This window comes from Colobus angolensis, unplaced genomic scaffold, assembly GCF_000951035.1.
Source record: "Colobus angolensis palliatus isolate OR3802 unplaced genomic scaffold, Cang.pa_1.0 Scaffold122, whole genome shotgun sequence".
In the NCBI taxonomy this organism is placed as follows: Eukaryota; Metazoa; Chordata; class Mammalia; order Primates; family Cercopithecidae; genus Colobus; species Colobus angolensis.
The window spans coordinates 3,823,757-3,850,636 of NW_012113364.1; the positions used below are offsets into that span (position 1 = coordinate 3,823,757).

The 26,880-nt window shown below is 43.5% G+C and overlaps 1 protein-coding gene across 1 annotated transcript in view; it reads left to right on the plus strand.

Annotated features, from left to right (window-relative positions):
• The window catches only part of AUTS2 (autism susceptibility candidate 2), a 1,211,676-nt gene that overhangs the window by 1,168,370 nt on the left and 16,426 nt on the right, over positions 1-26,880 (plus strand). Inside the window, exons 8-14 of the mRNA XM_011932306.1 lie at positions 13,937-14,408; positions 15,826-16,079; positions 17,184-17,404; positions 19,088-19,132; positions 22,334-22,429; positions 24,905-24,976; positions 26,230-26,259. Of these exons, the coding sequence (XP_011787696.1) occupies positions 13,937-14,408; positions 15,826-16,079; positions 17,184-17,404; positions 19,088-19,132; positions 22,334-22,429; positions 24,905-24,976; positions 26,230-26,259 (1,190 nt within the window). The remainder of the gene's footprint in view (positions 1-13,936; positions 14,409-15,825; positions 16,080-17,183; positions 17,405-19,087; positions 19,133-22,333; positions 22,430-24,904; positions 24,977-26,229; positions 26,260-26,880) is intronic.

Here is a 26,880-nt window from a genome sequence, read left to right on the forward strand (position 1 = left end):
CAGCGTTCTTTCAAGGGTGCTACCAACATTTGGGACTCTCAGAGGTCCTGTAGCCCAGTCCCTGTTCCACTCCACGCGTAACGCCTCATGGTTCTTTCATGGGCGTTCAGCATTCTCTTTCATGCTTCCCCTAAAGGCAGTTTGTTCTCCTGTAAGGCAGCCTAGCCTAGTCCATTTCACATGGAAATTTTCTTCTGCAATATGCATCCTTTGGTCCTGGTTCTGTCCATGATGCCATTTCCAGTAAATCTACTTTCTCTTCATTGTGAGAACCATCAGGTCGTTGAAGGTGCTCGCAGTAGTACTTGGGCTCTGGAACTCCCTTTTTCACTTGGTCCAGTGAATCTGTATAGAGCCGGACTGGGAACAGTGCCTCAAACAGGAGCTCACTGTTGCTGGCTTTCATGAATATGTTGTTTTGGGGGTCGCTCCTAATCCAGTGAACGACATCACCACCTCCCACCACCCCATCCTGTCCAACCTACGTGTCAGTACAGGACCCACCCTAGGAAGGAATGAAGGAAAGAATTTCCAAGGTTGGGTCTTGGGAAGCAGAGACAGAGAAGGATCGGCAGCCTTATGGACAGCCTCCCTCAGCAGTGGGGCTTCCTGGGGCTCTTTAACCCTCCCAGCAGTGCTGGTAAACAGCTCTGTGCAAACTTGAATGTGCATGGGGCGGGGCGGGATGGGGAGTCCGCAAATATACTGTCCTAACAAGCTCCTGGATGATGGATGCTAGGGTTGCTAGGCCATGGACCACTCTGGGAATAGTGAGGCTGTAGCATACATCAGAGTCATAGTGTGAGCTGGTAGATCGTTTGGGACCAGAAAGATGAAAACTTACTTAGAAACAAATGTCAAAGTCCTCTTTTCCCTGCTCCTCCTCCTCTAACTTAAAGAACTAAGGACTATGTGATAGCCAAAAAGCTACTTTCATGGATTCATTTTAGCGGCATCTCTGGTGCTCACGCATAAGCTAGTCAGGCAGATTGCAGGGGTTGGCAGTACCCAGGTCCTCTGGGCCGTAATAGGTTGTGTGAACAGTCTTGAGGAGAAGTTTTGTCTTCTGTCCTCAGGAGTACAGACAGGCATGTCTGAATGCTGACAGAGCAGTCATCACCAAAGGATAGTAGATATTACCCAAAGCAAAGCCTGCTTCTCACTGAACTGTTGCCTATAGGACAGGAATGATATTGGGAAAACAGTGATTGATTTTAGGATATTTGATGAAGCTCTAAAGGATTAGAAGAGCTTCCACCTACACTATATTCCGCGTGACAGCTGTGTGAACTTGGTGGAAAACTTGACTGAGGTTGCTGAGACTGCTTGTGGAAATTAATCACCCTCATCTTCTGCAGTGGTATTGGCACAAGATGAGCTTAGGGCCAGAGTGGCTCATATGCCTGGGTGTCTGTGGTTCCTCCCCTCCAGAAAAGAATGAAACAGTCACTGCCATAGGATATCACAGACACTTCTTTCTACTAGGGTAACTTGGAGCCTTTCTTTGGCTACCTGGACCCTGATGGGAGGGTAATCTGGAGGAATAGGAAGTGGGCACAGGGATATTGCATGGTACAGGTGACTCTTGGGTGCAGAGAGTATGTGTGTACAGGGCCAGAACTAAGAAAAAGCCTAGGATAAACTCAACAGATGGAAATTCTTTTTTTTTTTTTTTTAAACAGGGTCTCTGTTTTCCATGCTGGCGTGCAGTGGCACGATTATAGCTCACTGCAACCTCTACCTCCTGGGCTCAGGTGATCCTCCCACCTCAGCCTCCTGAGTAGCCAGGACTACAGGCGCATGCCACCACGCCCGGATAACTTTTGTATTTATTTGTAGAGACAGGGTTTTGCCATGTTGCCTACACTGGTTTCAAACTCCTGGGCTCAAGTGCTCCACCCATTTTGGCCTCCCAAAGTGCTAGGATTACAGGCGTGAGCCACCGCGCCCGTCCAACAGATGGAAATTCCTACTTTGCCTCTTGGCATGTTCACCCAGCCTCTTTCCTAAATGGGTCTCGGTGATTGTCCAACGTGTGCCCCAAGTCAGATGAAATACAATCCTCAGGTGCAAAGCAGGAAGGTAGTAGATGACAGACAGTATGTAAGTCGGTCTTTGCTGCTAGTGTCTTTACTTCATCCTTGAGAAAATCATCTTTGGTAAAGTCATAAGTGTTGAAACTCAAATCTAGGGCTTACCCTAGACCCAGCCATTGGCCAACCTTAACGGGCACACTGACTTTTTAAGAGTGTGAAGGTGATTAGCTGAATGCCCTGTTCCATAGCCCCATTATATCACAGACATGTTGATGTCTCTGTCATCAAAAGACAAATACAAAAGACATGTGCAAATCACCCCAAAATTGGTTATGACATTAACATGTAAAATGATAGGAGCACATTACGACACAGAATGCGTGCTCCAGATGGTGACCAGGGCTGGATTAGCCTCATGGTTATGGCCCATTTGGGGTGTGGACATCAGCTTCTCAGGTGAAGGTGTTAGGATTAGCAGAGGGCAGTGGTGGGAAGGACGGTGTCAGATCCATAATGCATCCCATCTGTGAGCCTCACGGCTGTTCCTTCCTCAACGATATTTAGTATTGGAAATACTGGAAGCAGGGCTGCCTGTATCCTTATTTTATTCTCCTTAATGTGAAAAGCAGAATTATTAATACAGGGAAGACTATCTTCTTATTTTTTACGCAAAACATCTAAAATTATTCATATTCAGTGCCTTGGTCCCACCCTTGGGAAAATTTCCAAAATAAGCAAACATTTTCCCCCTTGTCTTCCAGCCTAAGGAATGTGCGCTGTGGCTTTTAGGTCAATGACAGCCTTGTCCTTCAATTTCATCTTTACTCAATGTAGGTGTGCTGTGTGGTGCAAATCCATACATGTTTGGTTGAAAATCCTTCTAGAACCTTGCCTCATTAGGACCTCCTGCACCTGTGTCACAGACACAGAAGTACCGTGTTTAAGTATTGAGCATACACTAGTTTTTTGACACAGAATCTCGCTGTGTTGCCCAGGCTGGAGTGCAGTGGCACGATGTGGGCTCACTGCAACCTCCGCCTCCTGGGGTCAAGCAATTCTCCTGCCTCAGCCTCCTGAGTAGCTGGGATTGGAGGCGCGTGGCACCACACCCACCTAATTTTTGGTTTTTTAGTAGAGACAGAGTTTCACCATGTTGGCCAGGATGGTCTTGAACTCCTGACCTCAAGTGATCCACTCGCCTTGGCCTCCGAAAGTTCTGGGATTACAGGTATGAGCTGCCACACCCGGCCTGCATACACTGGTTTTAAGGGTGGCTGTGCGTGGGTGTGTGTAAGTGCATAGTACACAGTGTCATATGAGCACTTAGTTCACAGCCAGGCAGGGGTGGACAGGCCAGGACAGCTAAGAATCGCGGAAGGAGTCTGGGGGTAGCAGGAAGGCTGCACTGGGAATGGAAAGCAAGCAGGAGGTGATCTTATCCAGCTAATAAATATTGAGGCTGGCAGGAGGATACGATCAAACAAACAGTCAAAGAGTGGGGCCACGTCTTTAAAAGCTTTCACCAAAACCGATATTTGGAGTTTTCCTGTGTTCTTGGAAGTGACTGGAAATTTCATCCTTCATACCTTATGTATCCTGTCAAGTCTCTGCATATCCCGTCACAGGATTCAGTTGATGTCAGCCTAAGACCCTTGGGGTCGGTGCGATGGGAACATGTTATGGATATAAATGCCTTACCATTGATAACTCAGAATAAGATATAGGATATCATTAAGTCTGATTATCTAAGCTTATCTCTGAGCCTTACAGATAACAAAAACGGAAGATCGGGACCACAGGTTCTTTGACTACCATTTCCCTGTGTTTTTCATTTGTCTTGAACAAGGCCTAACACAAAGCCTGGCCTATGAGGCAGCATAATACAAATGAGTCTTTTCCCCATATGAAGTGACAATCACATGGATTGTGTGTGACCTTGACGTTGTTGAGTTTCTAAAGACTTTAAGGCTGCCATTCCCACCCCCAATAGATCACAACCTATTTCTCTCATTCTCATGTTGGTCATTTGATTACATAGCCCTTTGTGGCTCTGTTTGCTTGAGACTGCAAAATAAACAAAATGTTTGCAAGTCCAGGTTGACCCTAAAAGCTCTGCATTCTGTAGGCCAAAGCCATGATTCAGAGAACCTGTGGTTTCTACAGTCAAGACTGTGGTTGATACACCCCCCGTTGAAGGCAGATGTTTTAGTTTTAAGGCATCAGGAACGTGGGCATACGCATCAGGATCGATGTGTTTTGGTGTAGGGTTTAGGAGCAACAAACGTGAAACAAGTTTAAGTACGCTCAACTGTGGTGTGTTGCTTTTCCTTTAATCCCTAGCAGATTAACCCCTATTGGGGTTAATCTGCTCAACTAGATGATAGCCAAAGTAGCTTCTCTGATAACAGCAGCCTCTAATCTGCTGGACCCCACACAGCTCTCCCAGTGGGCTGCTGGTGTTTTGGCAGATGCAATGGCTATTTTTTCGTATTTAGGATTTTGCTTTTAATAGGAACCCTGAAGGCCCTCAGAGGTTTGTGATACAGACTTCAGCCCACAGCTCAGCCTCCCAGATGGTAATTAATGTTTACACAACATGACAAGCACAAAATGGAATCTCTTCGAGCCCTGCCAAGCACCCATCATCCCCCTGATCTCCCAGTCTTGCGGTGTTTGAAAATTAATTTGCCTTGAACAAACAGTGGGTTTTCCTCAATTTATTTGTACAGTTTCAGTGACCGAGAAGAAGAGCTGCAAGACTGAATGTCATCCTTCCATTCGTTCGGGTAATTGAATCTTCTAATGGAACAAACTGGTTTAATGATTTGAAGAAAAGAGGGAGAGGAGGAAAATAAAGTGAAGTGTATGTTAGAGAAAGTGGACGCTTTTCTGCAAAACATCACTGAATGTAGAATTTTGGAGATACAATCACAACTTGGCAGGGGGAATTAAAAGTATTGCTAAATTAACTCAGTAGTGCAGTTTGGGTTTTAAAACGTATTTACAAAATACACAGTCTTTGCTTAAAAAGATGATGTTTGAGGCAACAGAATAGACAGGTGAAGGTGATTAAATAATGGACATTGACTGGGCGTGGTGGTGCACACCTGTAATCCCAGCACTTGGAGAGGCCTAGGCGGGAGGATTGCTTGAGCCAAAAGTTCAAGACCAGCCTGTGCAACCTGGTAAGACCTCATTTCTACAAAATGTAAAAAATTGGCCAGCATGGTGGCATATGCCTCAGCCTCCCAGCTACTTGGAGACTAAGGTGGGAGGCTCCTTTGAGCCCGGGGAGTCAAGGCCGCAGTCTGCTATGATTGCACCACTGCATCCCAGTCTGGGCAACAGAGTGAGGCTCTGTGTCCAGAAAAATAAAAATAATAAAATAGTATAGACATTGCTTCCAGCTTGAGGTGATTGCACGTTGATTCACAGAAATTCAGTGTTTCCATATGTCTCTGTGATTCCCAGTGTTTGAACATTTCAGTCCTTTGTTAATGTTCCCACTTTAAAGTCTGGGTTATTTTCCTTATTTGACTGTGATCTGTAGTCTTTCTGTGTGGTGTGCTCTTTGTGGCTTTGTCATTTGGACAGTAACAAGAGAGGCTAACTAGAAGATGGAATAATAAAAATAGAACATGTCTAATTCTAAGTCATAAGGACTAGACATTCAAAAAGATACAGATAGATGGATGGATGGATAGTCCAGGGACTAGTGACCCCCTCCCCCCCACATAGTTTTCTTGATGCCTTTGGAAGCTCCTTCAGGTTTGCTGCGGTAATGACCCTGTAGTTAGTAAGTCCTGTTAGGAGACTTCATAACAGAGTATGAAGATGTGAAGACCAAAGGTGCAGAAGCTGTACTTTGGGAGAGCTGGTTTTTTTGTGTATTTTTTATTTTGTTTTGTACTCCTCCTCCTCCTTCATCAGTATTTACCATTTCCTTTCTGTCCAAATAATACCCAGTTAGAACCAGTTAGCAATGCTGAAGAAGAGGTGGAAGGTTTAATATGCAGCATGTCCTGCTGTGTGCCTGTAGTCCCATCTCCTCAGGAGACAGTGGGGAGGATCACTTCACCGTATGAGTTTGAGGCTGCTGTGAACTATGATCACTCCATCCTGGGCGACAGAGCGAGACCCTTTTAACTTTAAACACACACACACACACACACACACGCACACAAACGCCCCATATTTTTAAAAGTTGAAACCATGTACCATACAGAGAGTGAAATATTTATCTGTCCTCTTGGTGAAGAGATTTGTTAAAAAATCTATTCAATAGTCCAGGCACGGTGGCTCACACCTGTAATCCCAGCACTTTGGGAGGCCTAGGGGGCGGATCACTTGAGGTCAGGAGTTCGAGACCAGCCTGGCCAACGTGGTGAAACCCCGTTTCTACTAAAAATACAAAAATTAGCTGGACATGATGGCAGGCCCCTGTAATCCCAGCTACTCGGAAGGTTGTCAGGAGAGTCACTTGAACTCGGGAGGTGAGGTAGAGGCTGCAGTGAGCCAAGATTGCACCACTACACTCCACCCTGGGCAACAGAGTGAGACTCCATCTCAGAAAAAAAACTCAGTAGGTGAGGCCATTTAAAAAGACTTGAATGATCACTTCCTCGGTTGGCTTACTTTAATGGTAGAGGTGTATTGTCCATGAAAATAGTTCATTTTAAAGTGTAGCATCTCTTTTTTTCTTTAGCAATAATAATACTATTATTTACTTTAATAAATAATAACAAGTATACTTATTACAGTAAATAATACTATTTACCTTAAATAATAATTTAACAAGTATACTTTACTTATTACAGTAAATAATACTATTTACTTTAATACTATTTAATAACTATATATTACTATAATTATTTGCTTTGTTTAATAAAGTAAATAAACATTGACTTTACTTTTTATATCGTGCTTTTCTTCACTTTCCAAATTTTCTATAATAATCATTTGTTTTGCACTTTTCCTCCTCCTCCTCCTCAATTTGGAAAGTTAAAAGCACAATATAAGAATTAAAGTAAATGTTTATTTCTGGATCATGGGACTGCAATTAATGTTTATCTTTCCTGTCTTTTTTCTGTGCATACATGTATACATTTACACAGATAATTTTCACTATTGAGATCACACTGATAATAGTGCACTTTATTATTATTATTTTTTTTTTGAGATGGAGTCTTGCTCTGTCACCCGGACTGGAGTACAGTGTCACGATCTCGGCTCACTGCAAGCTCCGCCTCCCGGGTTCATGCCATTCTCCTGCCTCAGCCTCCTGAGTAGCTGGGACTACAGGCGCCCGCCACCATACCCAGCTAATTTTGTGTATTTTTTAGTGAAGACAGAGTTTCACCGTGTTAGCCAGGATGGTCTCGATCTCCTGACCTTGTGATCGGCCTGCCTCGGCCTCCCAAAGTGCTGGGATTACAGACGTGAGCCACTACACCCGGCTAGCCCACTTTTTTTAATGGCAATTTTGTCATGAGATACTTTCTGTAACATTAAAAACTTCTTCACAATAGTTTTGGGAACATTGATTGATTACTTATTATGTGCTGTGCATTGTGGAAAGCACTTTACATGGCCTATTTCCACAACCGCCCTGGGAGGTTGTTACTGCATTTGTGCATTAAGTCATTGGACTTCTAGAAGTGTAGGAATTCACCAGAAGGTACCAAATCTCAATCCTAGCAGACCCAGTGTAATATAAGAAATATTTTATAGCACATTCATTTTTTTACTTTCTGGAATGAAATCTATACTTAAGGTACACATCTGTATGCTTAATTTAAAAGTATATGTGAAGCCCTAATAAAATATAAAGGAGAAATAAGTAGAAACCAAGTCATTTATAATAACATACTATACATTTAAGTATGTAAATGCTTATTTATATTAGAAGACAGTGTTTGACTCTGTAGAATGGTATCTAAATATTTCTACTACAAATGCAGGCTCACAGAAATACGTGGTCATGGAGTGTCAGATACCAGGAGCAGCCTTACCATAGTGTCATGATTTTCCCAAATAGCCATCAACCCTTGGATATGACCCAGATATAACAAAGTACAGTCCCTGCATTCCTGGAAAAATCAGTGTATATTAAAGCAAGAAATTACTTTGTGTTTATATACAGAAACAGAGGTGGTAGGTTCTAGGGTTTTCAGCAGCACAAATGTCGGGTGGGATTTAGGAAAGGCATTGAGGTGTTGTCATGTGTGGTTGCTGCTCACGTTGCAGTAAATCAGACATCCTTAAGAGCCACCAGTGACCTGAAGTCACAGTGATAGCCACACACTCCCACAAATTTCCATCTCTTCCCATAGGAAGTAGTATCCTCCAGTGAGAACTATCTATTACGTGACTGACTTAGTTCGCATTTTTTTTTTTTCTTTTTTGCAGTGAAAAACACCTTGAGAAAAGTAATTTTGGGAGGGAAGACATTTCTGAAGGTTTACAAGCCCTGTAATTTTCTTGTTAGGTTCGCTCCCAGGTGTTACGGTTTTTGTTATTATGAAGAGGATCCTTTCTACACTTAATTTTCTGACTCTTGCTGGTGTATAGAAAAGCTGAGGTTACTTGTGGTTTATTTGGATATCTCGTTGCACTCTCTTATTAGTTGTAATATTTTCTCAGCTGGTTGCCTCTGCTTTCCAGCTAGGTAATTGTATTTTTTGTAAATAGTTTTTCCTCTTTCTTTTGTTGTGTAATATCTGCTGTTGGTTTTCAATTTAGATGACAGGAATAATTTGTTTCTTGAAGGTTAGGTCAACATTGTCTATGACACAGATACCTTTTGGAGGGGAGGCGAAGGTTTAGATTATTGAGTATTTTTCCTTTTATTTTGATGATCTGGTTGGGTTTTTAAGTCAGTTTTATTTAGCAATCTATAGGTTTTCATAAAATCCATTTTTATTTTCAAATTTGTTACACATTCACAGAGTACATTCTCTTATTTTTTATGCGTATACATACATACAACCTCCAGTTCCCCGTCTATCCAGTTCTCACTCCTCCCAAACCCCCAAACAGGTAGCCACTGTTACTGGTTTCTTGAGTATTCTTCCACAGCTTCTTCCTTTTTATTTATTTATTTATTTATTTTTGGAAACAGGGTCTTGCTGTGTCACTCAGGCTTGAGTGTAGTAGTGCAATCTCAGCTCACTGCAACCTCCTCCTGCCGGGTTCAAGAGATTCTCCTGCCTCAGCTTCCCAAGTAGCTGGGATCACAGGCGGGCACCACCACACCTGGCTAATTTTTGTATTTGTAGTAGAGTTGGAGTTTCACCATGTTGGCCAGGCTGGTGTTGAACTTCAGACCTGAAGCGATCCACCTGCCTCGGCCTCCCAAAGTGCTAGGATTGCAGGTGTGAGCCGCTGCACCCGGCCACACAGGTTCTTTGTATGTAAAATAAAATGAATATATATATATTATTTCCCCCCATTTTCCACAAAAGATAGTAAATGCTCTACGTTGTATATTCAGCATTCCTTTTTACTGAAGCAAGGTGTTCCATTGTGTGGATCTGCAAACGTCTATAACCAGTCTCCTAATGATTACATTTGGGTGGCTTCCAAACTTGGTATTCCAAACCACGGTATTGTTTCATAGTGTCTGTAGCTAAAATCCTTAACACACCACATCAAGGGAACTCCATTTGTTATTTTGCAAAACGTTGCCAAATTGTCCCCCACAGAGGTTATAGAGTTTGCATTCTACTAGTAAAGTACAGAAAAAGGGTCCATTTTCCCCAGGCAACTTGTATCAAACATGTATCAAAATCAAACCAATTTTTCCTAATCTCTTAAAGTTTGTTTATTGAGGTACAATTTATATGCAATAAATCCACCCTTTGTACCGTATTCAGTGTAATTTGAATTTGCATGTCTTTCAGTGTAAGTATGATGAACTATTTTTATAATCACAGGAAGAGAGATTTTTAAACCCCAAAATGTAATGAACACAACATTTAAATAAGACTACTCAATTTGTACATTCTTATTTCTTTCAAATTCAGCAAATTTCATTCTTTCCTTTATCCTTTGACAAATTCAGAGTATGCAGTGCAATACCAGCTGATTTCTTAAAATGTTTTCCTACTAATTTTGGAGAAGTACAGTAAGACAAATTGACTGTCAAGATGGAAAAGCTTAACTGGGAAGATTACATTTATTGAATAATTGAAAGGAAGAGGAAATGCATTACCAATTAGCCACAAAAATGCCTGACTCCTAACCTGTACCTCAAGAGACTCTTGTAAATGGGGAGTCGTAAAACTGTTTCAGCCTCCAAAGTTACCAGCTCAAACTCATCACTGCTTTGTTTATAGGTTGCAGGACCAGAGCATTGAGGGACTGATTGCTTTCAGGGCTAGCTGAACTGCAGTGTTCCAGCAACTCTTTGTAGCTTTACTAACCCTGTACACTTTAAGTCTGATGTACTTAAATATTTTAACTGAATCCTGGATTTATCATTACCTGCTTTGCTTTGCAGCTTTTGCTGTTTAGGAGGCAGCATAGTATAGACTGCAGAAAAGGTAGTTGGTGTTGGCAGAGCTGGGACTGGAACTCAAGCCTTCTGGTTTACAAAACAAGGACGTGACTTCCAGCAAGCAAATTCCTTCCCTTCTCTGGGCATATTCCCTATCTGGTTAGAGAGTGTTAGATTAGATCCTGCTACTCAAAATGTGATCCACGCATCAGCAGCCTCAGCCTTACCTAGAAGATCCTCAGAAAGAGAGCCCCATCCCAGAGCTGTGGAATCTGGATGGGAATTCTAATCAGATGTTCAGGTGATTTGAACGTGCATTAAAGTTAAAGGGGTGCCGTACAGATTTGCAGGGTTCCCTGGAGAGGTTTGGGTCTTCCCTTCATCTCTGGTAATTGTTGGAGGTGATGGTGACGACCACAGCCTTGGCACCACTCCCTCATGTTCTAGCTGTGATTAGGTTGAGATTGAGATAGTGAGGCAACAGAGGAGACAAGAAAGTCAACTCCAGGGCCTTGGACAGCGAGCCCAAGCCTGCAGGATGCCATCTGCAAGTTTGGCTGTGTTGTCCAAATTCTTGAGGCTCATTCAAGAACAAGGGGGTAAACAGAGTCAAGCTAGATATCTGTAGTACTTCTTTATGTGTCTCTGATGTGCCTCCTTACCAGCAAAAGTGAGTGCAAGTGATGTCCTCTGAGTGGTGTCCTTTGGAAAAGGAAGCTTTCTTTCGTTTGAGGGAGAAACTTTGGACAGTGATTTCTGGAGGGAATTTGAATGTATACTTAACAAGATAGAAAGTATTTATTGATTTCTTCACCAGCCCAGTCTGGAGAGAACAGAGTAATACAAAAAGATTTTTAAAAAGTGTTTCTGCCATTGTACCAAGCATAAAAATGCTAAATTAGCTGTCAGCGTGAGAAGAGTCCTGCTCAGATACTTAGAGCTTCTCGTTGAGTGAATCCCCTCCTCTGTTTTGTGCTGTTAGGATTTCTGGGCTGTTGTTACTTTCTGTCCCAGACCTGACTCACAGGCCTGGATCATACATATGAAGCATGTGATTTTTCAGTGCCTTTGATATTAGCTTGCTATGGGAAAATTCTGTGAAAGAAAAATATGGGAAATTTTGTGAAGACACATGGAGAGACACAGAGCTGGATCCCTAACTGTGACATCGCTGAATAAAGGGCCTTTCTTCCTCATTAGATCCAGGAGCTTTGCTAGCTGGATAGGGCCTGTCCATAGCAAGGGCTTGGGGTGCTCCTTCAGCCTTAAAGTTAGAAACGAAGGTTTTGAGAAGCCTTTCAATTTCAGCGTTATCCTGAGCAAAAATCTTCCCAGAAAGGTTGGTAAGACAGCACTGGACAGAAATGTGTCAGAAGTCCAGAGTTCCTTTTCATCAGCACTTTACCAAGTGCTCAGTCCTTTCATACCTCTGAAGCATGTGAAGAAGGGAGCTTTCTTCCCATCTCGGTGTTATTGTTCCAGGCTGTTTGGAGAGATTTGAAGATAGCCAAGTTCCTGTTAGCCAGAAATGTGCTTTGTTTATAAACCCAAGTTTTGTTTTTGCTTTTGTGCATGTTATCGGTTTGATCTGTGTTACCAAAAGAACATTGAAAATAATGAATTGCTTTGATGAGAATTCCAAGGAATAATGGCAAACAAGTGTGTATATACAGCAATACAAAAACAGAAATATGTAAGCTGGGCACAGTGGCAGGCACCTCTAATCCTGGCTACCCAGGAGGCTGAGGCAGGATGAACCCGTGGGCCCAGGAGTTGGAGCTGTAGTGTGCTGTGATCACACATGTGAATGTCCAGTGCAGTCCAGTCTAAACAACCTGGGGCGACCCCACCTGTAAAACAAAAAACAGACAGAAAACCCCGGAAATACACAGAACCAACAAGAATACCACGTACTTTTCCCGTTTGATACAATGAGGTAAGAGGAGAAAGTTAACGCCCAGGGTAGTTCATTTAAGAGTGCCTGAAAAACACTTTCAAAGGATGTTGTCATCCATTCTTTTTGTCTTTTGAAACTGTGTAGTAATAAAAGGATGCATCTTTTTAGCACAAAAATGTGGGAAGGATAATTTTCCCCTAGGTGTATACAAAAGTACTTACTCCCAAATGGGGCCATTCTTTTCTATTGAATGCCCTATTGGTCTTTCGTTATTCTGGTTTGAGATTTTTATGGAGCTTGGCTTATGGGGTAATCAGATAAGCCATTCTACTAAACGTGGCCCTTAGATCTTTTGACCTTTGGAGGGAGCACATCTTTTACATCCATATAGGAGCAGCTATTTTCTGTATTTCTTTCACGAGTATAGAATTTCCCTTAAATTTAATATCCAAGCTTATTCTCAACGTCCAGCACCCCTTTAACTTAGTTGCGTGCGGACCCCCGTGTGGTCCAAGGGGACTTTCTTAAAAGCTCTAGCAAGTGTAGTTGACGGGAAACTTTATTTCAGTTCCCGTTTGCACCTTTGATCGCAGATATTGCTGGGACCAGGTGATGGGCATTAAGAGACCTGCCTTTTGACTTGGAAGTTCAGCACTTGTTCAACAAAAAATTATCTGTAAACGTAAAGTGTGTCCCTTTGGTCAAAGTGGAAAGTGGGGAGGAAGGGAAGGCCAAGGAAAAACATCCGTGTGATGTTAAATAATGTTTGACTCATTTGCTATTGAAAACACTTTTGTGTATTCAACAAATGTATTTGTTTTAAAAGGGAAAAATCAACTTGTCAACTATTGTTTCTTAATTGTGATGCCATAAAAGACTTCCTGGAGGTTAAGGAAAACATTCATTTTCAGAATGTAGTCTAGGCTGCTGTTTTTTCTTTTATAGAGACGGAATCCCGAATCTCGCTACTTTCCCCAGGGTGCTCTTGAACTCCTGGGCTCAAGCGATCCTTCTACCTCAGCCTCCCAAGTAGCTTGGACTGTAGCACACACCTGGCTAATTTTTTTTTTTTTTTTTTTTTTTTTGGAGAGTCAAGGTCTTGCTATGTTGCCCAGACTGGTCTCGAACTCCTGGGCTCAAGCAATCCTCCCAGCTCAGCCTCTCAAAGTGTTGAGATTACAGGTGTGAGCCCCCATGCCTGGCGCTAGGCTGCTTTCTTGAATGCAGTCTCCTCTGGCCGGTTGGCCTTTCTCTCCCCGCCCACATCCCAAGTGGCATTGCTCTCCATGGGCAAAGGCTGTTCCTGCATCTTTCTCTGTCCACCATTGACCCATTTGCTGTGGGCACATACCCCTGCAGGTGGTGGAGACAAAGACCCAAGTGAGGAGGGTTGGTGCCAGGTCCAGTGGCTGGAGCTGTGTGATAGCTTTGGAGTTTGCTTTCCCTCATTACCCCGCACTCACATGTCGTTGCCTGTGGTTTTTGTCTTTGCTCTCTCCCATGCAGATCCAGAGTTAGGTGTTGGCACGCTACCAGAACATGACAGCCAGGATGCAGGGCCGATTGTCCCCAAGATATCGGGTCTAGAGAGAAGCCAGGAGAAGAGCCAGGACTGTTGCAAAGAGCCCATCTTTGAGCCTGTGGTGCTTAAAGACCCCTGCCCTCAGGTCGCACAGCCAATACCCCAGCCCCAGACGGAGCCCCAACTCCGAGCTCCTTCTCCAGACCCTGACTTGGTGCAGCGCACAGAGGCCCCACCTCAGCCCCCACCTCCGATTACACAGCCACCGCAGGGCCCTCCTGAGGCCCAGCTCCAGCCCGCCCCACAGCCTCAGGTGCAGAGGCCACCCAGGCCACAGTCCCCCACCCAGCTGCTCCATCAGAACCTCCCACCTGTGCAGGCCCACCCCTCCGCTCAGAGCCTCTCCCAGCCATTGTCAGCCTACAACAGCAGTAGCTTAAGCCTCAACAGTTTAAGGTGAGTGGCCTGCTCTTCTTTGGCCTGAGTTTTGCCCTCTCCCTGGGGATCAGGTGGGTGGGACTCGGGGAGGGATCCCTTGGGAGGGATCCCAAGGGTTTCCTTGTTGGAAACATCATCCCTTTCTCTGAGACTAGAGACAGGGAATGGGGCTGTTGGGTGAGACTTGGGTCTCTTGGGAAAGGACAGGTTGGGATGGGTGGGTGGCGAGGACATTGTAAGGAAGGAAAATATTTATCGGCACTGGAGAGTGGAGGCGGAAGGTGAGGAAGGCTTGGAAAGTCCTGGGCCAGGGAGACCCAGCAGCAGTGGGAGGCAGGGAATGGAAGCCTGGGGCATATCAGAGGCCAGGCAGTGTGAGCAGATCCTTTCAAGGCGGGCTCTTGCAAACTCTGACGGAAGAAGTATTAAAGAAAACTTGTCTTCCTGCAGGTCCAAAGGCAGGAAGATGGGGAGCCAATGAGTATTCCAGTTTAAGGGCTTTTTTTTTTTTTTTTTTGGTTCTGATTTACTTCCTCCTATGTGGGTCAGAGAAGTAGGGAAGAAAGAAAACAAGCTGCATTTAGAGAAAGTGAGAAATTTCTGTATGGAAATCCAGGCTCTCCTCGGTCTTGTTTTTGCCAAGTTACAAAGAAACGTCTAAAAAGCAGCAGAGAGGAACACAGCAAAGAAAAGAGAGGCAGAAACCCAGTGTGCAGCGCCAAGTGGAGCCAACCCTTGGTGCCCCGGGGGCTATAATTCTAACCCGGCACAGCTCCTGAGGCTGTGTCTTTGTGACTGTTTTCCTTTTGAAAACCTGGAGGCTTTGGTGGTTCCGGGCCTTGCTTTTTCCTAAGAGGCGACGGCACAGTCTTTGGGAGGCAGTTTCTTCCCCAAGGAGCCAGGCCCGGCTTCTGACCCCTGGGCCGTTTCTGTGGTCTCCAGACCATAAAGTGATGTGAGAACCCAGGCATCTGGGTTTTACCTCTTCTTTGTGTGTCCTCATTGAAGAGGTAACAAGACAGATGGGGTAAACTCAGATCATCGCGTTTTTTATTCCTTTGTGTTAACTGTTACTTTATAGGAGATGTAGCTAGTGGAGAATGGAAGGCTGGGGATTTTCTAGGGGCAGAGATGAGAATCTGGCCACAGGAGCGAGAGAGGCCCTGAGGTTTAGGCAGAATGAGCTGTCTCGACATCAAGATGCCCCACAGCCCTGAAGCAGCAGTTTCGGTTTGCTGTGTCTGCAGTAGCGATGGGAAAGTTTGCAGGAGTTGTAATTTCAGAAAGTGTGTGCATACAGGGAGGATCTGTAAAGAGGAAGGGGCAAGAGAGACTGTGGTGAGGGTTTAGGGGAAGGAGATAGGATTCTTTAAAAGCGAATACATTGCTTACCTTTTTTTATTTTTTTCTTTTCTTTTTTTTCTTGCTCCGATAGCAGTAGCAGAAGCAGCACTCCAGCAAAGACTCAGCCCGCCCCTCCTCACATCTCCCACCACCCCTCTGCCTCCCCATTCCCCCTCTCCCTGCCCAACCACAGCCCCCTGCACAGCTTCACACCCACCCTCCAGCCCCCCGCACACTCACATCACCCCAATATGTTTGCCCCTCCCACTGCTCTGCCTCCTCCACCACCACTGACATCAGGAAGTCTGCAGGTGGCCGGACACCCGGCCGGGAGCACTTACTCAGGTAGGACGGAGGGGCCTGTGCTCCTGACCCTGACACCCACCACCCCTCGCTGAGACCTCACCCCTACCTGTGTTGTCCTGATTGCAAGGTTGCATTTGCCTACAATTTTTTCCTTCCTTACTCTAATCTTCCTCAAACACTCTCTGGCCTGAGATCCAGCAAAAATACCTGTCAGCACCCATACTAAGCTAGCTCAGCCCCTGTGAACCTGACACTGCCTGAAGAGAGGAGGTTGGTTTGGAGTTCGAAGGCATTTCCAGCTAAATTCAGCCACTGAGTAGTCAGACGCAGGTAGCGTGCGCCCTGTGTCGTCTGGGCTCCCCTGAGAGCGATGGAAGCGTCCCCAAGCCCATGTCTGTTTCGCTCCAGGATCTTAGATTGTGTCCTGGTTTAAGGGGTTTCTTTTCACTGGGCAGGGCCTTCTCTGGTCTCCTTGGGAGGAGGTGACACACTCTTTGTGACAATATATCCCAGAATTTTAAGGGCAGACCTCGTGTTAGACACAGGGTCCTTGTCTCCTCACCTGTGTTAATCACATCAAGTGTCCCAGTTTTGGTCCAGTGTAGCCATGGTATGCCGCTAATACAGAGAGCCATATAGCAGTAATTGACACTTGAAGAGGGCATGCGAGCCCTGCCATGTGAACAGCTGACATTTATTAGTGTGCTGTCACTGTCTCCAAGCACTTAAATGTGCAAATTGCTTTAACCCTCAAAAATCAAACCCATGAGTTAGGCAATATTATTGTCCCCCTCTTGAAGATGGGAAAACTGGCCCTCAGATGGTTATTTGCCATGCCCAGGGTCACTCAGCTGGTGGTGACAGCTGGAAATCGGACTCTGGCGTTTGGCCTGGAGCTTTTCCCCAAATCGATAGACTGCCTGTCCCTGAAAGCTGGGAGACCAGCTAGAGAACAGGGAGACAGAGTGCAACTGGGCCTTGGTCTCCTCTGCTTCATTGATTGCCCCCTTTTATCTCAGGGCCCAGCCACACCCTGTCACCCCTGCCACTGTGTCATCAGTCCCATATCCCTCTACAGGAAGGCACTCCGATGTCCTGTTCTGAAGGAAAAGGTGTCATTGTCTCCCTCTTCTTCTCTTCCAGAGCAAGACATCTTGCGACAGGAACTGAACACTCGTTTTTTGGCCTCTCAGAGTGCTGACCGCGGGGCTTCACTGGGCCCTCCGCCCTACCTGCGGACCGAGTTCCATCAGCACCAGCACCAGCACCAGCACACCCACCAGCACACGCACCAGCATACCTTCACGCCGTTCCCCCACGCCATCCCGCCCACCGCCATCATGCCGACGCCAGCACCTCCCATGGTGCGTACCCCAGGCAGAAATGTGAGGATAAGTAGAGCACGACTCTTTTCTTTATGCAGCACGTGGGACCGGGCTGGGCAGCGGGGCCACCACAGATCGAACGGGGTGTGACGGCTGTTTGCTGGAGAGAAGGGAATGTGTCCTAGTGCCCTGCCTCAGGCAGCTCTGACTTCAGGGGCCTAAAGTAGGAACTTCTTTCTAGGCAGTTGTATCCAGCACTGCCGGTGGAAATGATTCCATCTGCCCTCAAAACAGTCGTGCCCAGTGTTGATGGCCAACTTCTGAAAGGGTTGTTTTGTTTTTTTGAGCATCCCGGGGGACTGTCACCAGACAGAAAATGCACCTGTTTGTGCTTTGCACCAAGTGCTAGCACATACATTCTTGCAGGGTAATGGGGGTGAAGAAGAGAAGGGAGAGAGACCTCAGCCAGGAGGCTGGGACTGCGTTGGGTGCCACGTCCACCTGCGCATTCCAATGGCTTCCTTAAACCCACTTTGTTGGAGGTGTTATATTTCTTGTGTTTCATAAGACAGTCCCTAATGTGGTATTGTGCTCTGTCAGCAAGTGTTCAGGGTTCCCTGCAGGGACAGAACTCTCTGCCTTGGGGCAAGAGGAACCACTGGCCATGACATGGTCTTGGTCTTCACTGGGGGCTAGCGCATGTCCAGAACCAGTTAGGAATTTCTTTAAGTGAATAACCATAATTAATAGTGCCATATTAGAATGGTAAATATTCTCAGATAGAGTCCTGTCTAACAGTGAGTATTAGAGTCATTTTTTACTTAATTTTTAATATTTCAGAAAATACTGGATTTTAAGGCCGTTACTGTAGGCAGTATGAGAATAAATTGCATGATTTTAAAAGGAGTCCACTTCACCCAAGTTTGCTTCCTCTCCTTCCTCTCCCTCCCCCATCTTATTCAACTTACGTTTTAAAAATATGTTTTTAAAGTTTGTTTTATAAATTTCATTTCAAGGAATATTAGCAATGAGGCCTTGTGACCAGAAATATGTTTTTAATAGCAAATCCTGTATCTCTTTTTTGGATGAACTATACTTCTCAACAATTAGATTTTGAAGATCCTAAGATTTTGAGAAAGTTTTCTGCTGGCCTGTGTGAGCTGTTTCACAAATTAATTTAACCAAGGGTAGTTATAGCATCAATATGATGACATTATTTAGAGGGGACAATAGTATACTTTTTCTGTTCAAATGAAAGGCTGTCTGGCCTACCCCAGATCACTTTGTATTTGGGTGTCATACATTTCAGAAGACAGCTGCATGGCAAGACAGTTTTTCTGCCAAAGTGAAGATGAAAATAGGGGGAATTCACTGGGTAAATCAGACCAAATGCTCACCTCTCTCTGATTTATCTGGATAATTGCCTATTCTCTCCTGTTTAGATGTTTGGTTCGTGCCAATCTGTAGAAAGAAAATAGTAGGAAGAAAGGCATCCTAGTATGTGCAGAACCCAAACGTACCGCTTGGTTTTTCGCTTTGTTCTTCCATTTCTGTTGTCTTCTTGTCAGGGAGACTCAGGAGCTCAGAATGGTTTCGTATGTAATGAGGTTATTGGGTCTGATGACAGCTTAATGACAGGGAAGCTTTGTAGGGCCACCTCCACTGTAGCAGTGAACAAAAATGCAGATTAAGTAACTAGCTTTTGCTTTGATCCCTTTACAGTTTGACAAATACCCTACAAAAGTTGACCCATTCTACCGGCACAGTGTGAGTTTCATTACCATGCTACACATTGAATGTAACTGCTTTGCCATTTTTGTGCTCTTGCCACAGATCAGTCAATGACTAGCAACCTTCCTTAATCATCTTTGCAAGAGTTCCCATTGCTCCTTGCCACTTTGGATGCTTGCTTTTGTGGTGTTTTGCTTTTGGTAAAGATGCAGTATCATCTTCTGAATCAAAAGATCATAAGCACTCCGAAGGCTTGAAAGCAGAGTTGCTCTTTAGTGGCAGTCAGGCATCTGTTCTGCAAAGTGAGGTGTCTGCAGTGGAGTCAGCAGAGTTCCAGGAGAGTCCGAAATCACAGCATTTCAGTCGTCAGTTGAAATGTCACTAACACAGAAGTCCTGGAATGCAACCTGAATTATTTCCTCTAAATAGAAAGTCCCTTGTCTTTTTGACTCATGACTCTTCAACGAGTAGATTTTCATTTCCTCTAGACTAAATGTAGAACCCTCTTCCACATGGCTGGTATTGTTCTGTTGAGTTTGTTACAGTGGAAAGTAAAAATGTCACTTAATTAAAATAAACTCCCAAAATTGAAATCAGTGATATTTTCTCTTTAAACTCATTCTCCTTTATTAAAAAAAAAAAAACAAAAAACAAACAAAAAAAAACTTGTTTCATGCAATTTTAAGAGTACGTTCTGGAACTTCAATTGATAACACCCTAAGTTATATGTTCGGTTAACTTGTAAGACAAGAGCTTATTTTTATTCAAAGACCTTGAATATTTCCATGATATTTTGATGATGGGGTGAATACTGCATCATTTTTATCTGAAAATTTGCAAGTTTCTTTGCCAGTGATTTCTTTTTTTTTTTTTTTTTTATGAAACCAGAAAAAAAGAGAAGGTTAATCATTGCTTGTAGCCATGTTGATTCACCACACTCAACTATTCTTGCTTAGGTTTGTAGATAATGTTACCTTAACCATTTGAGTAGAAGTGCTACTTTAATAGGCCAGCAAAGACTGAATTCATTCATACTCTGAACCAGATAATTAGATACCATGTTAGTCAAGAGTGCAGCTGAGAAGTCAAGACTAGTAAATATTAGAAATCAATTGAGAATTATGTACTCTAGGGGCATTCAGAAATAACATAAGATGAAAGACCTCTTTAAAAAGAAGCTAGAAAAGTGTATTTGATGACTCCTCTCCATCCCTTCCAACATGGTCCCCTCCCGTTCTGCTCAGTACTGGAATACAAAAACATATTTCACGGGGACACCCTGAGCCCAGTAGACCTATGAATTTCCTCTTTGGGTCTGGCCCTTGGATGGCACCATTATGCCCCTAGTCTATACTTTGCTGATTTAAAGTAAGGACCAGCTAACACAATAATTCATATAGAAAGTTCAGCGTGCGCAACAAGTGGCTCAGATTTACTTTCTAGGACCCACTGCAGTGCCTTCTCATATGCATATTCTACAGTCCTAGGCCGAAGATGGAGAATAAGCCTGGAGGCCTGGATTTTTGGAAAGTGTATATATATTATTAGGCGCTTCAGGTTTTTAGTCAGGGGGAGGAATGGTCAGCTATATTTATGTTCTAAGAGGTCAGTAATGGAATAAAACAAAAAGAAAGTGGTAAGAACATCGAATTTTTAAATTGTAAACTTAAAGGGAAAATACCCACCTGGAGGCAGAGTACTAGAGATCTGAGTGTGTTTTACTGTGGCATGTATTTAATTAGTCAGCTTTATTCAGTGTATTGTGGGACAGTACTTCATATTAGGAGTTATAGTGGATAATATATGAGGTACTCAGTCTCCCCTGCTTTGGGGATTAGGACATTATAATGGGAATTAAGATGCAATGCACTCAAGTATCTAAAACACAATTTTAGACTTAAAAGTAGTTTTAAATGAGGGCACTTGGCTTGCAATCACTATTTGAGTGGATTTAGTTCAATATCAATTAGTCTGAAAAACTTTGCTGCATCATTGAAGGGAGCAAAATGAAATAAAGACCAACAGAAAAAGGACATGCTCTGAAAATGGGATTGCAAAATGTGAATTACCAAAAATAACTGACACAAATACTTTACGAAGAAGAGCTTCAATTACTGTTGTAATTTTGACATAATAAACAACCACGAGGGTGGGGCATTGTTTAAAGTATTTGTATGGTGGCTTGATCACAGTAAATGGAACCAGACCAATAGGACCTCAAAAAGATTCAATTTTTAGAAGGAGGGAAAGATGTGTTTGCATTGCCTTCAGATTCTCTGTATGTCTTTCCTCAATTGTGTCCTTTTATAGAGTGTGGATTGAGGAAAATTCATAGTCTTCATTCAGACTCATTCTGTTACCACCATAGAGTGGACTCCTACGTGAAGGGCTTGGCTTGAGTATCCTCCAAAGAGCTTGTTCATTTAATAGCAGAAACCGTTCAGAAGTGGCCATAAAAATTCAGATTTCATGTGTTCATACAGAAGTGCTTTGAGCACATGAGACTGAAACAAGAGCAAGTGAAAGCTCGATAGTGATATTCCAGACTCGGGTTATTTCAGTGCAACTAGAATCCATCTTCTAGGCCAATTGGCAGCTCCGTTTAAAGTATACATCGAGTCATTTTATTTTACCCTTTCACACATATTTGTCATTATTTTAGATGAGAGAATTAAATTGTCCTCTGGAACTGCCACTTCCACAACAGCCTAATGAAGCAAGGATTGTGAATATGTTCTCATTTCCTCACACTATTAAAAGTCTAAAAGTACTAATCGAGTTTTAATGGTATAAAATCCTGGCACTCATGAAGACTTCTTTTTCTTCCCTTTTTTTTTGTTTTCCTTTTTCTGCCTTTTTATCCCCCCCTAATTAACTTGTAATTTTCTGGGCATCTTATTTGGCTCAGAGTCCCTCCTGTTTTTGAAATGCCTTAAAATCTCCAATCATTTAGGACTTCTGATTTAACAATTAATAATTAGAAAAGCTCCCTTTCTGATGATGCCCTCACCCGGGATGTCATTTGCTGACTGATTGATCCTGAACTACTTTTAACTTTTTAAGTTACACATTCATGGCACATCTGTGTGATCATCCCATCATGGCTTCTTGACTAATAGCATCAAACTGAGATTACTTGGCTTGCTCATGTCGATGTCTTTCTATGGGACGGGAATTTGAATATGTCACTTGCCTCCTACTAAAATCTTTTTTCCCCCTCTCCGTCTTTGGCCACAGCTCTTCCATTCCTATCCTCCTGCAGTGTCGGGCATCCCCCCTATGATCCCGCCCACTGGCCCTTTTGGTTCACTACAAGGAGCATTTCAGCCGAAGGTAAGAAACCTCGCAGTGAAAACACACAGGCATGTGTCTAAGTGGCGTCCCGGGGCCGGGCGTGCAGGAAGTTCTGCATCCTCTTGCCTGCGCAGTGACTCATTAATCAGGTCCTAAGTGACCACTGGGATTAGAGTGAGCCTTTTTTTTTCCCCCCCCGAGTCCATCTGGTTTTAAATGGCCGTGAAAATTTAATTTTCAAACTGTACTACCCACGTAATCTCAGTTAAGCTAAGATTTCTTGTGCTTTTCAAAATATACATTATATTTATTTTTTTTACTTCCAATATCGTGGACATAGCTTCTGGTCAGGAATTCTATGACATCTCAGACACATGTGTGCCAGGTTGTTCTTCAGATATATGTAATCAGTCAAGACACAAAGCTGGGTCCTTATTGATTTTAGTAGAAGTGGGGATAAAGGCTTCAGGTATATGCAATTAGTAAAGACAAAGCTGAGTCCTTATTTACTTCAGTAGAAGTGGTGGGGGTAAAGGTCCCACAACTAAAATTGTATCCTATGAATTCTCTCATTCTCCCTCATTTCCCTCGCCAACCCCATCGGCTGCTAACAGGGTCTGCCCGCAGGTGGGGTGGTCGCCTACCATTTTGGTCCTCCTTTCTTTCTCCCTCTCTCTCTCTCAGCCATCCCACCCCTGCCATGGTTACAGTGGCCAAGGCCAAGACTTTGTCATCAATTACTAACATCCTAGTGTGAAATTAACCTTTCATCCTTGATAACAATTAAATTCTATTCTACCTAGTCAATGATAATGCTGTCCAACGTTGGCTACAGCTGTCTGTAAAGGTCTATATTGAAGAGTCATTCTGGAAACACTATCTTTTTAAATATACTTACAGTTTCTATTGTACTTTCACACAAAAATAAAAAGAGTCATACTTTCATGTGGGTAACCATTCTCAGACTTGAAGATATTTTGCTGTGTGTCGTTGAGTTTTCCTTTTTCATTTCCCCCCATCTCATTTCTAAGGAAAAACACAGTTTTGGGCCAGAGTCTTCCAGGATAAGCACGCAACTGCATTTCCAAAGAGGTGTTGCATTAAAACTAGGGACAGGAAAAGAATTAAAAGGCATTAGAGGTGGGGTCCCCCCCTTCAAAATCACCTGCATTGAATTGCATTGAATTCAGTTCATCTATTGAATTTGCCTTCATTGAATTGCAGCCTATATGCAAGGTTATACATACACAGGGCTTTTATGACGGCCTCGTTAAACACTTCCTATCTGGAGATAAAATGATGGTGATTTTAAACTCCTTCCCCCAGTCTGCACTTTACTACTTCCTCAGACCCTGGCCTGTCCCCTCTAGGTTGCACCAAATCTCTGGGGCCTCCCCAAGCAGACTGGTAGGTCATTTAATAAATTAGACTATGTCCCTCACTCACAATTATCCAATCACACAGAAAACTACATCTGGGCAAGAAAGTGTCTCTCCTGGTGTTGAAATAGGCCTTTCCAGGCCATCGTCCTGATTGAATATGTAGATTGCAGTTCATTAGTGGAGTTCTTCATATGTATGCAAATCAGGCTGTTAACAACTTCAGCTTAATTGTTAGTTGTACTGCAGCTGATTGCTTTTCTTTCTTTCATTCTTTATTCCCCCCTTCTCCTTGTAGGCAAGCTTCAGGCCTAAACTTGAGCTCTTTTTCCTGACAAGTTTAACATCCTGGCGTGGGGGATGTTCATAGAAGTTGTGATTTCTTCAATAAAATAACTAGTGGTGTCTCCTGAATCCTTTCCCACTAGAAAGTAGTGATTGTGCCCAAAGTAGGCTTTGTATTGTTGCTAATTCAAAGGACAGAAGCTCACAGATAAGGTTAATATTAGTAATATTTGAGAATGTTGGTGGGAATAGGTAAGAGCAAGCAGAATTGCTTTAGAAATCATCGAAGAACAGATCCTCAAGGTCCCTAAATTAGGTTCTCTTGTCCCATTTCCACCACTGCTAATGAGTAATTACTGAGTGTAATTCCTTGTTATTGTCTACCAGTTAAAACTGAGAGCTTAATGTCTGTACGTTCAGTTATTCTGATGAGAAACACCTGATCCTGCCAATTATAATAATGTTCACTTAAGCATTTCTTGGAATGTTTGGTGATTAAGGAAAAAAAAAAAACCAACGGCAGTCCCTGTCATGGGTTTATTCGGAGGAAGGGGAGTTCCGGGACAGCAGTTACGCTTGTTGCTTCTCTTTTTTGGTCCTGTGCTTTTTATTGCAGTGAAATGTTCTGGGGACCTCTCTGCTTTTAGATGCCATTGCTGGAGAGAGCAAGCTGTGGTCAGGCCCCCTTGAGAAAGAGCATGTGTGGTCCTTGAGAAAAATGAATCTTGCGTTTCAGAAGGAAACAAACAAATGAAGTTTGGCTTCTCTCCTTTAGGAGGAGGGAAGGATCTTGCTTTCGTGTCACCTGTTTTGTGCTTCCTAAGTAAGCTGTGGTCTAATTAATTTGTAGACATCCAACCCTATCGATGTCGCTGCTCGACCCGGGACAGTCCCACACACTTTACTACAAAAGGACCCGAGGGTACGTGCAAAGTCAGGCTTGGTCTCAGGTAACACCAGGGGGTGTGTGTTTGCACGGGACAGCCAGCCCAGTGCTTGCATCTTCCTTAGCTCCTTTGAGCGAGCTGCTGTTTCAGCTGTTCTTCCAGTTTGTGGAAGAAAATGCCAGTGGCTCTTAGAAAACAGTCTCTCCTGCTCACTGCGAGCGTAGGACACAAAGAGACCGACTTGCCAATGGGAGAAAACAGGAATGAGTTATGGCCTGAGCCCAGAAATTGGACAGTGTCAGCTTGTATAGTTTTTACTTAACCAATCTTCTCTTTCTATGGTCTCCTTAAATTGTCTTACACACATGAAGTAGCTACAGAATATTCTGAATGGAAAAGCACTAAGGCGCTTTTCTTCCTGGAAGTCAGGCTACACATCCCCCCCTTGCCTGGGGTCAGGAAGTTATTGTACTGCACGGCTCTTTGGCCCTCTATTTTTAACGTGCTAGGGATCCTTTTGTACTGTAGAGCTAAATAAAATATCCATTATGCTTTGGTTATGTTGTTTATTCATAATTTATTACCACTGCCTGCTTCCAAAAAAGGAATTTGAAGTTATACGATAGATATAATCTTGCCTCATTGATTGTTATAGTCATCTTTATACTAAATATGAAAACATCTTTAACAATATTGTCTTTTTACCTACATAAGGGCAGTCAGAAATTGATAACCAGAGTTAGATAGAAGTTTAAAATGACTCAACTATGTAAGTATGTCATGATGTGTAGTGAACTTCTGGAAAATGTCTAATAGCTATAAAGAATGTAAAGTCATCAATGTAAGGGTATTGGTAAAGACAGCCTACTTCTCCTGGATGGATGGAAAGGACACCTCTCCCCAGATACCAGTTAGTAGACAGCTTTAAAAGCCTGGGGTCTGAAGGCCATTCTGCCTCAGACCTACCCAGTGTGGTTTGGAGCTCAAAACAGTGAAACTCCTGGTGTGTGATGTGAGCAAATCACATTGCCAGAGGGCACATTGCTATTGATTAAACTTGTACAGGGGCTTGTCAGCGTAGATGTACCAAGGCTTGTGAAGTGGGGGAGGGGACACTTGGCACTTTTGATAGTGTGAAAATGGGTTAATTATTCTCTAAAAGGACTTCATTTAAAAGTAAAATTCTAACATTTTAATTTCCCCTCCTAATGAAGCAGTACAAATTTGTTAATTAGAGCAATTGTTTGAGTGACAGGCATGTAACCAAGTTGTCATTTTCTCTTCACAGTTGACAGATCCTTTCAGACCTATGTTAAGGGTAAGAAAGCTTCTTATAGAACTGTTTTGCAACCTCTATTTGACTCCCTGTGGGTTAAAAATACAAGTCTATTACAAGGAAATAAGCCATAGAAATGTTGGAATAAGACATCGGAATGACCGTGATTGGGTTTTTTCAGGTAGTGTGATTGAAAATGGCCTAAATTGTTTTGCTTTGACCGTTGGAGGCCATTGGCTTTTGTCTCTCTACAACAGAGAAAAGTCAACTGAGTCTGATCTCTTCTTAGCAGTTCTGGAAAAAGGTTTGACTAGTTGGAACTTAAGGGGCAAGACTTAAGCTGTAGGCTGAAGTTAGTCTCTCTCACACTTAGAAAATACGTAGCTGGGGCCGGGCGCGGTGGCTCAAGCCTGTAATCTCAGCACTTTGGGAGGCCGAGACGTGCAGATCACAAGGTCAGGAGATCGAGTCAGGAGATCAAGACCATCCTGGCTAACCCAGTGAAACCCCGTCTCTACTAAAAAATACAAAAAAATAGCCGGGCGAGGTGGCGGGCGCCTGTAATCCCAGCTACTCGGGAGGCTGAGGCAGGAGAATGGCGTAAACCCGGGAGGCAGAGCTTGCAGTGAGCTGAGATCCGGCCACTGCACTCCAGCCTGGGCA